The sequence below is a fragment of the Lontra canadensis genome, unplaced genomic scaffold (assembly GCF_010015895.1).
Source record: "Lontra canadensis isolate GAN:19392208 unplaced genomic scaffold, GSC_riverotter_1.0 scaffold1416, whole genome shotgun sequence".
Taxonomy (NCBI): Eukaryota; Metazoa; Chordata; class Mammalia; order Carnivora; family Mustelidae; genus Lontra; species Lontra canadensis.
The window spans coordinates 1-11,877 of NW_022632400.1; the positions used below are offsets into that span (position 1 = coordinate 1).

Below are 11,877 nucleotides of genomic sequence, written 5' to 3' on the forward strand. Positions count from 1 at the left end.
GGGGGAGGAGGGAAGAGGAGAAAGGAGGGAGGGGGAGGAGGAGAAGGAGAGGAAGAGGAAGAAGGAGGAGGAGGGGGAGAGAGGAGGGAGAGAAAAAGAAAAAGAGGAAGAGGAGGAGGAAGGCAAAGGGAAGGAGGGGGAGGAAGAGGAGGAGAGGAAGAGGAAGAAGGAGAAGGAAAAGGAAGACGAAGAAGAATCTTTCCACAGACGCCACTGGGGCAAAAATAAAGGTATGTAAGGGGAGTTTAAAGAATGTTCTGCTTTGTGATATGCGTTGTAAACCTTGGGACTCACTGCTTCCTGTACAATCCACCTTACTAGCTGCTTTAGTCAGGTCTTGCTGTGATAATGCTATGAAACAAGCAAGTCCAAAATCTCAGTGACTTTGATTTTGATACAAAATCAAGTATCTCACACTCCTGAGTCTGTAGGTCAATGGCAGTTCAGCTGATATGGGCTGGGTCAAGCTCGACTCCTGACTTTGAGCCTGGTTCAGGTCTGCCCTGCCTGCCTATATTCTGGACTCCAGATGAAGGAACAATAGCTATCTGAGTCTTCTCGTGGAGGAGGGAGGAAACACCAAGAGGAACTTGCCATGCCTCTTCGGGCCTTACCTTGGAACACGCACACTGTCCTTTTCCCCTGACATTCCACGGGCCAAAGTCAATCCCATGGCCAAGGGCAAAGTCCCTGAGGTGGTACAGTGGATGCTGAGATGCTCAGATCCCTTCAGGACCCATGTACCCATTCTCCAGCTGCTGGATCACTCACTGAGAACGGCCCTTGGCCATAGAGAACCACCTCACTCAAAGTCATGCCCTCCCAGGGACAGCTCATGGCCAGTGATCGCCCGAAGCATGGAAACGAAGGCCTGCCTCCTTCTGTGAATTTGGCACAACCCTGAAGGGCTACATGAGCTCCAGAGCTCCTGAATGTCAGCAGATGCCTCCGCTGAAATTGCATCACAGATCAATTTCTCCCTCTGCCCCATCGTGCCTTCCTGACGTTCCCACAGAAGCATCTCCCCAGAGCACTCCCCAGTAGGCTGCTGTGCACCGCTCGGTCTCAGCATCTGTTTGTAGGAAACCCACTGTAAGGCAGGTAGGGAAGTATACTCTGCCCAAAGTAGCCATGGCAACGATGAAGGAAGAAGGACTTTCAGACAAATGATACAGTCTACTACAGTTGTTAAAGAACACATCAGGGAGACAGATCTGACTTATTTTGTTTGCAGCCAAATGCTGGTCACACGCTCAGTTTGTATGCACTGATTTTTATCTCTCATACTGGAGTTCCAAATAGGTTAAGTTGTAGCAAAGCTTCTGGGGCTTCAAAAAAAAAAAAAAAAAAGGTCACCCAGTCTGTAACATTGGTTACTGCAGCCCCAGAAATCTCATACGACAGGAGAACAGCTTTCACAATCCTGTTGCACACACGAGGTGGGTGGAAGGGGGTTAATGGACCCCTCAACTTCTCAGAGGGAAAGCAAAGTTTCGGTGACTGGAACTTTTCAAAGGACATCAAATAAGCTATCCAAATTGGGAAATCTGTAGCATGGGGTCTTTTGATCTGCAAGAGTATAAAAATTGCAACAGACTCAGAGCAGCCCAGATGAGCTGAGCAGTCCCAGGCTGCTTGGTACAGCTTCTGAAGTGGAGCCTTTAAGAGGCCCTCTGCTTCTGTTTCTGCTTTCTTGTCCCGTGAAGAAGCCCAGTGGAATCTACTGGAGGCTGATAAGCCACGTGGAGCGAACGGAAGCCATCCTATCCATGGACCAACCAGGGCACTGATAGCCCGCGAGCGAGGTCATCTCAGACCATCCAGTCCCAGTCAAGCTGCGACAACGTCAGGATCCCAGGTGAGACCAGCTCGGCTGAGTCCAGCTTAAATTGCTAATGCACCGAATCAAGAGCAAATAAAATGGTTTGTTGTTTGAAGCTATTAAGATGTAAGGGGAGTTGTTGCATAGCAGTAGATAAATGACACACCAAGTAAAATCGTATCTGCTCTCAAGGCCGTATTTGATGACTGTTTGGAGACTCCCAAGGCCACCTGCAAACCCTCCTTGCTGAACCAGGCAAACTTAGAAGATAAAGAACAGCGTGTGCATTGGATAATACGCATCTGTTTCCCCCAGGGGCAGGATGACCTCGGGGCCAGAACAGGGCCTCCTACGTCTGTTCGTCCCGTGTATTGTGCTGAGCCAGGACCTGATGTACAGCAGGTGCTCCACGGACATTTACTCAATTAGTGAAATGCTGTGGGACTTGTCTAGCTTAACAACATCTCCTGCTCGGATTACCGCAGCAGTCTCCAACAGGGAGCACCCAGGCCTGCTCTCTCAAACCCCTCTTCTATCCGAGGAAGAAAACTTTCTAAAATGGAAATCTTTCCTGGTTTAACCCCAGCTCAACATCTTCCGTTGGCTCCCAAATGCCCTCACAGTTAAGTCCTATCTTTTTGGAATGATTTATGGAATCATAAATCTGTAGACCTTGACCTCTGTCTAATTCCAAAGACTCTCCTTGCATCAGTTTCTCCTTTGCTCTCTGGAACCCCCACAGGGACTTCTGTGGGACTGTACCAGCGGTACATGGTGCCTCTGGACCCTTACCCATGCCGTATTCTCTAGCTGAAACATTCACCACCAGCCGGTTCCCAAGCCTGGCTTAATCCTACTCACCCTTCAGTATATTTGGTACTGGATCCACACTGCTCTCTTGGCGGTGGCTAATGGTTTGGCTGCATGGTCAAGCGACTTAGAAAGCACAGAGTTGAAGGATTTAGGTGAACTTCCAGAAATGGCCACAGAGCGTAAAGGTATTTCTGTCCCACTACAGGGAGGCTCTTGACAATCGGATGGCTAAGATGGCATAGCCCACGGACACCAGCTGGCCTCCTTCTGCAACTCCTCCTGTGCTTGCCCAACCCACGTCTGCACAGTGTGGTCATGGCGGCAAGCATGGGGAGTGCTTACAGGTTCAACAGTGTGGACTCGCCCCACCAAAGCTGACCTGGTTGATGCCACCACCGTATGTCCGATCTACCATCCCGGCAGGGACAAATACTGAATACCCAATATATGTTTCTTCTGTAGGGATTCTTCTGGCTGCCTGGTGCCAGGTGGTTTCCCTGGGGCCTTCCCATCCTAGAGGGTACAGTGATTTAGTCTCATTAACACAGCCAAAATCTACAGTTCCAGCAATCAATAGCTTCTCTCACTACTACACCAAATAACCCACAGGATTAGTTTCTTGTATTTGCCATGACAAATTACCATAAACTGGGTGACTTAAAACAACAGAATTTATTGTCTCCTAGTCCTGGAGGCCAGAAATTCATCATCAGCTTCACGGGACCTAAATCAAGGCATCTGCAGGGCGGTGTTCCCTCCAGAACGCTAGCAGAGCAGAAAATCATTCCTTGGCTTGTCCAGCATCTGGTGGCTGTGGGCCTCTGCTGGGGCCACACTCCTCCAGTCTCTGTTTCTGTCTTCATAGGGCCTCCTCCTCATCTCTGTGCAGGAGATTTGCCTCTGGCTCTCTCTCTCTCAAAAGGACATTGACAATGGGATTTAGGGGCCTCTGGATAATCCAGGATTATCTCCCTATGTCAAGATTATAACTTAATCACATCTACAAAGATCCTTTTTCCTTATAAGGGAACATTTAAAGTTTCCAGAGATTAGGCTCTGATATCCTTGGGTGGACATTTTTCAGCCTCCTGTGCCCACTCACAAACCTTTTGCTGCTGGGCTCCTCTAGCTTTGGAGGTCTTCATTTGCAAAGGAAGGGAAGAAAACAGTTTTCATTAAATTGGAAGTGGAAACTTCTAACTGGCCATTTTGGATATCTCACGCCACTAAACCAGTAGGCATAGAAAGAGTTACTCTACCGGCTGTCTGACTGGTCCTCTCCACCAAAGGGGTCTTGGGGTGCTGCGGCACAGTAAGGATGGGGAGGACTATATCTAGAACCCAGGGATCCTTCGGGGCCCCTCTTAGTAATTCCTAGACAATAGTAGAAGTTAGCGAAAAGCTTTGGCACCCCAAAGGATCATGAAAGACTCAGACCCTCCAGGATAGATTATTTGGGTCACCCTACCATCTCAAGAACCCCAACTGGCTGATGTCCTGGCTAACGGCAGTTATAGGTAAGAGAATTACGAAGACACACACACACACACACACACACACACACACATTTACCCAATTAGCAAAATATTTATTTTTTGTATACATACACTTACTCAACTAACAAATACCTATCTATCAACGATGGCACTGGGATCAGTTACCAGAAGGAGGAGTCCTGTACTTACACATATTTTCTTCCTTGCTTGGTGTGTGTGTGTGTGCGTGTGTGTGTGTGTGTGTGTTGTATATTAAACAATTCGTTTCCTCCTCCCTCCTCCTCCTCCCCTATTATTTTATATAAAGATTGTAAGTGATTGCAAACTTGACAGTTTACTGTTTAGTTGTCGGTGGGCGTGTGACTGAATGAAAGTAATTAACATCATCCACATATGGATTCAGTGGCGAACTCCTGGAGATGGATACATCTGTTGGACGGTGGGACTCTGTGCTTTTCCTGTTTGTGGGGAGAGGGTTCGTGTCTTCATTTGTATGCAGGGTAGTTTCATCTGATTGGGTGGAAGCTACTGTTGTCATATGGAGGTTCAACTGTGTGTGGAATGATGTGTATGGATACTGAGGGCCCAGAAGGGTGGACTGCGCCAGTTATGAAGCTGCTGTCTTAGCGTTCCAAACACAGCCTCTATACTCTGCTCTGTGGTCCTGGGGCTGGGACTCTGCAAACCACATGACCTTGGTCAGCTGACCTTGACAATAAGGGGCACTAGGGAAAGGTTGGGAGGCAGGAGGAGTGGAGACTCCTCCTTCCTTTGCTTGTAAGCTTATCAGTGCAGCCTAATGCCAACGGCCAATGCCAGCCTCCAGCTGTTTTCCTGCACTCCAAAACAAGCTTCACTGTACCCCGCAAGAGGTACGAGCACCAGCCAAACAGAATCCCTCTTCAGATTCCTGAGCCCCAACACGACAGGACTCCTGTGGGTTCTGCGAACCCCAGGTTCTCCCCTTTATTCCTGCAGCCCTAGGAGCAGCTGTTTCCTGCAAGAATCTCCTCTCATCTATCCTAGTGTTCCTTTTGCTCTTTTTTTTTTTTTTAATATTTTATTTATTTATTTGACAGGCAGAGATCACAAGCAGGCAGAGCGGCAGGCAGAGAGAGAGGGGGCAGCAGGCTCCCTGCTGAGCAGAGAGCCAGATTCAGGGCTTGATCCCAGGACCCTGAGATCATGACCTAAGCCAAAGGCAGAGGTTTAACCCACTGAGCAGCCAAAAAGTGCCCCCTTTTGCTCTTTGAGCACCCTCCTACAGCAGTGCAATCCAGCCCCTTTTGTAAATTCTCTTTGTTGAAAACCTTGCCTAGTTTCTGTTTTCCTAAGTGGACCCTGACTGACACTAACTATTAGCAAACCAGTACTCACTTTTCACTGGGGCCCTAAGCCAGGAGAAAGTAAATGTGTAAGCACCAGGGGTCATCATGAGAGTTCAGCCTGCGTGAGAGGGAGGCTGAGACAGAAGGCAGATCCCTGACATGTTATGTACCTAGCTCTAGCTGTGCCGAAAACCATTCTACCCTCCCGACAGTTTAGTTATCCGAGCTAATAAGTTCCATTTTCTTTTCTTTTCTTTTTTTTTTTCCTTTTCTTCTCTTCTCTTCTCTTCTCCTCTCCTCCCCTCCCTTCTCTTTTCTCTTCTTCTCTCCTCTTCTCTTCTTTTTTCTTTTCCTTCCTTCCTTCTTTTTCTTTCCTTAAGCTATAATTGGTTAGGTTTTTGTTGTTCAGGACCGAAGAGTGCTGACTAATCCAAATTTCTTCATCCCCACCCCCAGACCACGTACCCCACCCCGCCGCCACTGAACAGCCAAAAGCAACCACCTCCTACTGAAAACTTTAATGAAACCAATAAGTTAATAAGTTAACAAAGTGAGGTACTTGCATATCCGAGGACTGGGTTGGTGGGGGGACCTTGATTGTGAAAGGAGGGAGGGCTTCATCCCAAATCTCCTTTGGTCATAGGCTAATCCCATTCTCCTGACCCTCTCCACAGCTCTGTCTCTGAGGGGTTAGAGGGTGGCTTTCTGGGGACAGTGCAGTGCAGGTGAGGAGAGCCAGGACAGGCTCCATCCAGGGCATGACGGTCACATGCAGAGGAGACATTGGGGCAGAGGCTGGGCACCATGGGGCTGCACAAGATCCAGCCCCAGCCCTGGCGCTGGTGCATGCGGGTCCCCAGTCATGAGATGCAGGCTGCTGGGTCTGAGCCCCTCCTCATTCCCTGGCGCCCCACAGAGGGTCACCATCAGTCTGCTACCCATCCCCCTCCTGCTCCCTGCATTGGCTTCGCAATAGAGGGATAGAAGGGTCGGGATACCAAAGAGGTGCTGGGGGCCTGGCAGTGGGGGGGGGGCTTATGCCAGAATGGGGGGCTGCCAACTGAAATGAAGAATGATGTGCAGAAGGAGGGGACACAGGGCCTGTGGGTGCCAGGTGCATAGCTGGGGCCCAACAGATTAGAGCAGCTAGATGCATTATTATTCTCTCCAGGAGTGAGAGTACTAGGAAAGGGGTAGGTCTAGTGGAAGCAGGCCTGGTAACCATCCTGGGGAAGGGCCTGGGGTTTTTCCAGTGCTGTCCAAGCCCCAGGGGCTTAGGCCTGAGTTGTGCTGTAGGGATGCCAGGGAGGGTCCTTGTGGGGCAGCAGAAGCAGCAGTTCGGGCTCCTGGACCAGTGAGAAGTAGAGGTTCTTGAGAAAGGGAAGCAGGTGAAACTCGGAGGTAAGGCCTAGAGAGGCCTGGGGCCACTTTGGAGCTCCCTGCCCTACTCAGATCGAGTGGCAGGCTTCCTCTTAAGTGGACGTCACCCTGCAGGGCCAGTCCATTAGCATCAGCTGCAGAACCCCAAGGAAGGCTGACCGGCTGTGTGCGCACATCTCCAGGTGTGTGTGAGACTGTGTGTGTCTGTGCGCGTGAGAGGCTTTCTGCATGTTGGGGGAAAGTTTGTGTGACCATGGGAGCACTGTCCGTGGGAGATTTGGAGGCAAATACAGAAACTTGTGCTGTAAGGTGTCTGGTAGGCCAAGGAGGGGAGTGGACATCCAGCAGGAAGAAGGAGCCCCTGGGAGGGGATACCTGCCAATGGGTAGGGGAGGCAAGGGAGAAACAGACCCCATGCTGGGTGAGGAGCGGGTGATAAGCCAAAGAACAGGGATGGGGGTCATGGCCAAGCAGCCTGAGACCAGCTATTGCTGGGGGCCCATCTCCCAATGAGGGAGGGGCAGAGGGACCCCATAGGGGTCCCCCAAATTGCATATTTAACATAGTTTGCATATATGGTGTCCAGCTGCCTTGTGGCAGGGTCCTATGCTTGTGGGTACCTAGAGGCACCTTGGGCCCACCCCCAAGTGGGGCGGGGACTTGGCGGGAGGGTTTCCCTGCTCTGTCCGAAGGGCGGGCCAGAGACCTCACCTTGCATAGCTGGAAGCTGGGTCAGGGCCCAGGACCCCAGCGCCCCACTCCCACTCCCGGGTCAGTGCCCCTGCCAGGTGGGCCATGTCGGGCCTTGATGGAACGGGCAGGGCACTGGGGGGCCCAGAAGCCGCGGGGCAGCCGCTGCTGCCGCCCTCCGTGCGGCCTGTCATCTCACGCTCCTGAGATGGGGCGGGTCGCTGGCACCCCCATGGCGAATATCTCCCCCACCCAGGCAGCTCAATACTGCGTGTGGCCTCTCTCCCCGCAAGGGAGCAAGTTCAAGTAAGAGAGGAGTCCGGAGGCCTCAGAGTGCGGGTCCGACCGCCAGGCCCAGGGGCTGGCCGTGTGCTGCCCCGCCCCTGAGAAGCCCCTCAGTCCATGTTGGTGCTGACCGAGCGGGAGATGCTGAGCGTCTGTGCGGAGACGGAGATGTCCTCGTGGTCCACAGGACTATGGTAGTCGGAGGTGATGTCGGGGTCGAAGAGCGGCACTTGCACGGTGCCCAGGCTGGCCGAGGTGCCCGAGCGCAGGCAGCGCGAGTAGAAGCCCAACAGCAGGTCCAGCTTGTGTTCGATGGACTGCACCTGGGGACGGGGCGCGGCTGGGGGCGGGGCTTGGGGCTGGGGCGGGGCTTGGGGAGGGGTGCTGTCAGGAGGCGGGGCTTGGCCGGGGAGGGACACTTCTGGGAGACGCGGTTCTTCCCACCCGAGGGGCGACAGAAAAGGCGGAGTTGGCCGGAGGGCGGGACGAAGGTGGGAAGCTGGGGGGTTCATTCCCGGAGGGAAATCTAGTTGTGATTGATTGGAATAGTCCGGGAGCTAGAGACAGACAACTGAGGCGGGGTTACATGGCAGTACTAGAAATTTAGACGGGCTTATCTGAGACCACAGCCACCTGGAGACGGGGCTTGGCAGGAGAGGGTGGGTTTATCGGCGTCGTCTAGCAGGAATGGGCGGGCTTCCTGGGAGGCGGGGCAATCTGTGGGACGGGGACCCGTGGGACCTAGGATGCGTGAACCCTGCTCAGGCCTCCCAGGCTGGTGGTCTGGGCTGCGGCTCCGAGAAGTCCACCCTCCCCTTGTGCTGGTCCCCGCGGCCTCCCGGGAGCTTCTTGGTCGACGACCAGCTCCGCCATACGAACGAAACTCCATCCCATACTCACCTGCTTCTCCACCTTGACCACGCGTCCCATCATACTGATTTCATCCACCGCGTCCGTGTCAGAGGGCCCCTTCTCTCCCTTCTCTCGGGCTTTCCGGTCCCCGGGCCCCCGCCCCACAATCTGGTCCACCCTGTGGAAGAAAGTAACCGTCAAATGGCTCAGACACACGCCAACCGTCCCTCCCTCAAGAACTCTAGGTTGCCTACTAAACGGGGAGATGCAGCCTGCAGTGGTAGGAAGACAGATGTGAAACGATGGACTGGGAAAAAAGAGACCCAAAAGGGAATGTAAGTTATAAGGTGGACAAGGCTGGAGCTGGTCCGACCTTATTTTTCTGCTCTCCCTTACAGCGTGATTCTTGAAAGCATTATCTCGGCCCGCTGTCCAATTTCTCTCCTCCCTTTCTCTCTTAAACCTACACCAGTCAGGCTTTCATTCCCACCATCTCACCAGAACTACTGTTGTCAAGATCCCAAATGACCTCCGTGTTGCTAAATTCCATGGTCAACTCTCAGGCCTCATTATACTTGACCTTTTAGCAGCACTCCAGCCCTCGGCACATCTGGTCACCCTTCTTCCCACATATCCTTCATGTGGGGTCGCAAACACCACCTTCTCCCAGTTATCCTCCTACCTCACGGACCTCTCCTTCTCCCTCTCCTTCTCCCTCTCCTTTGCTGGTTCTCCTCCTTTACCTCCACGAAACACTGCAGGACCCAAGGCTCACTCCTAGGACCTCTTTTCTCTCTGCACTCTCACAAGGTGATGTCTTCAGTTCCAGATTTGCAATTCCTCTGTACCCTGTTGACACAAATCTGTATTTCCAGCTGACAGCTCTCCTCTGAAGTCCACACTGCGCAGTCTAACTGCCCCAGCAACACTCCCGTGGATGTCCGTTTGGCTTCATAACCCAACACCTCCCAGCTCACCTGAGCCAAACATGCTGCCCTTGTTGGCTTCTCTGTGTCAACAAATGGCAACTTTTTCCTGTTGTTTCCTGTTGCTCAAGCCATAACCCTTGGCTTCAGCCTTAACTCTCTTTTCTTCTCTTATACCCCATCAGAAAACCCTACCAGCTCTACCTTTAAAATCTATCTGGAGTCTGCATACTTCTCCCACCCCCTCCACTGCTGCCCCCTTCGTCCAAGTCCCCATCATCTCTTGCCTGCACGTCTGACGCAGTCTCCTGTCTGGTCGCCCTGCTTCCACCCTCGCTTCCGTATAGGTCATCCTCAGCACAACACCTTCGGTGCTCCTTTAAAAATACGCTCAGATCTTGTCCATCCTTTGCTCCAACCTCTCCAAGGCTTGCAGCTCCCCCTAGGTGAATGCCAGTGTGTGTGCTGTGGCCCACGGGGCCTTATACAGCCCAAGGGCCATTCATCTTCCGACCTTGCCTACTGCTCTTAGGCCACAACAGACACACTGGGCTCCTTGGTGCTCCTTAAACAACACCCTAGGACACCTGCCCAAGCCTTTGCTCTTGCTGTTGCCTCTGAAAACTCTTTACTTAAACAGTCACAGGGCTGTTGCCCCACCTTTCACTTTTTTCCTCAAATGTGACCTTCTTTACCTATTTAAAATCACAAACCCCAACACCTTAACCCTTATGTTTCTCCTTAGGCTTGATCACCATCTGACATGGTCTAGTTTCATTTATTTATCATCTGTTCTCTTCCACTAGAATAAAAGCGGCATGAGGCCAGGACTCTTGCTTTCCACCAGAGCCCCACTGTCTGGCAAGTAACAAAAGCCCCATGACTATTTCTTAAGAGAACAGGTGAATGAATGGCAGTGAGAATGCCGGCTACAGGAGAAGCGCAAGGTGTGGGTGATTACGGTCTTGGTGCAAGAATTCTTCTTATGTGCTGGGTGGAGAGAAGAGGTGCGGGAGGGTTCCACAGGCAAGAGGGGGGGCAGCATTGAGGACAATTTGCCTATCCCCTTGGTAGATGGGAGATCACTAATTATTTTAGTCCTCCTATTATTTCAGGACCAGGAAACAGCCATCTAAAGACATCCCCCCGGGGAGTGCAGGTTGGTAGGGATCACACAGAGGACGTGAGGCTGGTTCCTTCTTCTGGCTCAAGACAGGTGCGGGGTGAGTCCTCAGTGGCTTGCAGCAAGCCAGAGCCTTGCCCAGGCCAGAAACTCCAGCTCCCCCTGAGGCCTCTAGGGGGCGCCCGTGGCTCTGTTCGGGCGCGGGCCTGGGGAGGGTGGGGGGCCGCTCAGCTCGCAGTCCTCGCTTTGCGGCCGAGGCCACGGTCTCACTGCGAGCGCACCCACCGAGCCTGCAGGCTCTTGATCCGGCCCAGCATATCCAGGTGCCCTGCCGAGTACTGCTCGATGACGTCCTTCACATCGTATGGTCTCAGCGTCTCCTTGAATTTCCTTTTGGCCACCAGGAATTTCAGGATCCTGTCGGGAGAGGGGGTCTCAGCGGGAAGGGTTTCTTTTCCAGCCCGCTTTCCATCCCTTTGCTAACCTTTAGCTTAGCATGAGGGCACCTTCTGCTTGGGTCACTGCAAACAGCCTCTGCTGGGTCTCCCAGCCTCCCACCATGTTCCCACCATGTTCCACTCCCATCCCCTTGATGTCTCTTTGTTTTTGTGTTGTTGTTGTTGTTTTTAAAAATGTGGTTGTATCTGCAGTAGCATTAGCCTGGGAGGCCTGGGGCTGGGTCTGGTTTCTCCCTGCTAGCTGGGACACAGGGCAAGCCTCTGTGAACCCTGGTGATCAAGACGGCCAGGGGGAAGGCATTTTTGCATTCACTGCATAAAATGCTTGTTAGCGCCACCTGGGCACCCAAAGAGGCATGAGACCCAATCCCTAATCTCAGGAGCCCTGTTCCTGTCTCAGTGGGAGACAGGACACACAATTATGGGGTGACGAGGGCCATGTCAAGGAATGGAGACAGTGGTCTGGGATGATGAGAAAGGGGCTCTCAGCTGGGGAGTTCAGAGGGCAAGTCTGGAGAGTGGTACATTCCAGTCCCAAAGGCAAGGGGGGCGGGGATGAAAAGAGGCTTTCTGGACACAGACAGACATGGAGGCATGAGAGTGAGATTCCATTCCAAGTTGCCGGGCCAGAATGTGCCGCCGAGGGATTGAGCCACGGGGGGGAGGTGGGGCAGCATATAAGAAGAGAAAGAGATTGACCTTGA

At 52.6% G+C, this 11,877-nt stretch overlaps 1 protein-coding gene across 1 annotated transcript; it reads right to left on the minus strand.

Annotated features, from left to right (window-relative positions):
• Positions 1 to 5,962: 5,962 nt before the first annotated feature.
• LOC116863511 (potassium voltage-gated channel subfamily KQT member 4-like) lies at positions 5,963 to 11,194 on the minus strand (the record flags this gene model as incomplete). The annotated part of the gene is made up of 3 exons (XM_032850959.1): positions 5,963 to 8,137; positions 8,715 to 8,844; positions 11,001 to 11,194. Coding segments are annotated over 3 exons (537 nt in total), but the record flags the coding sequence as incomplete, so codon positions are not given.
• Positions 11,195 to 11,877: the final 683 nt, after the last annotated feature.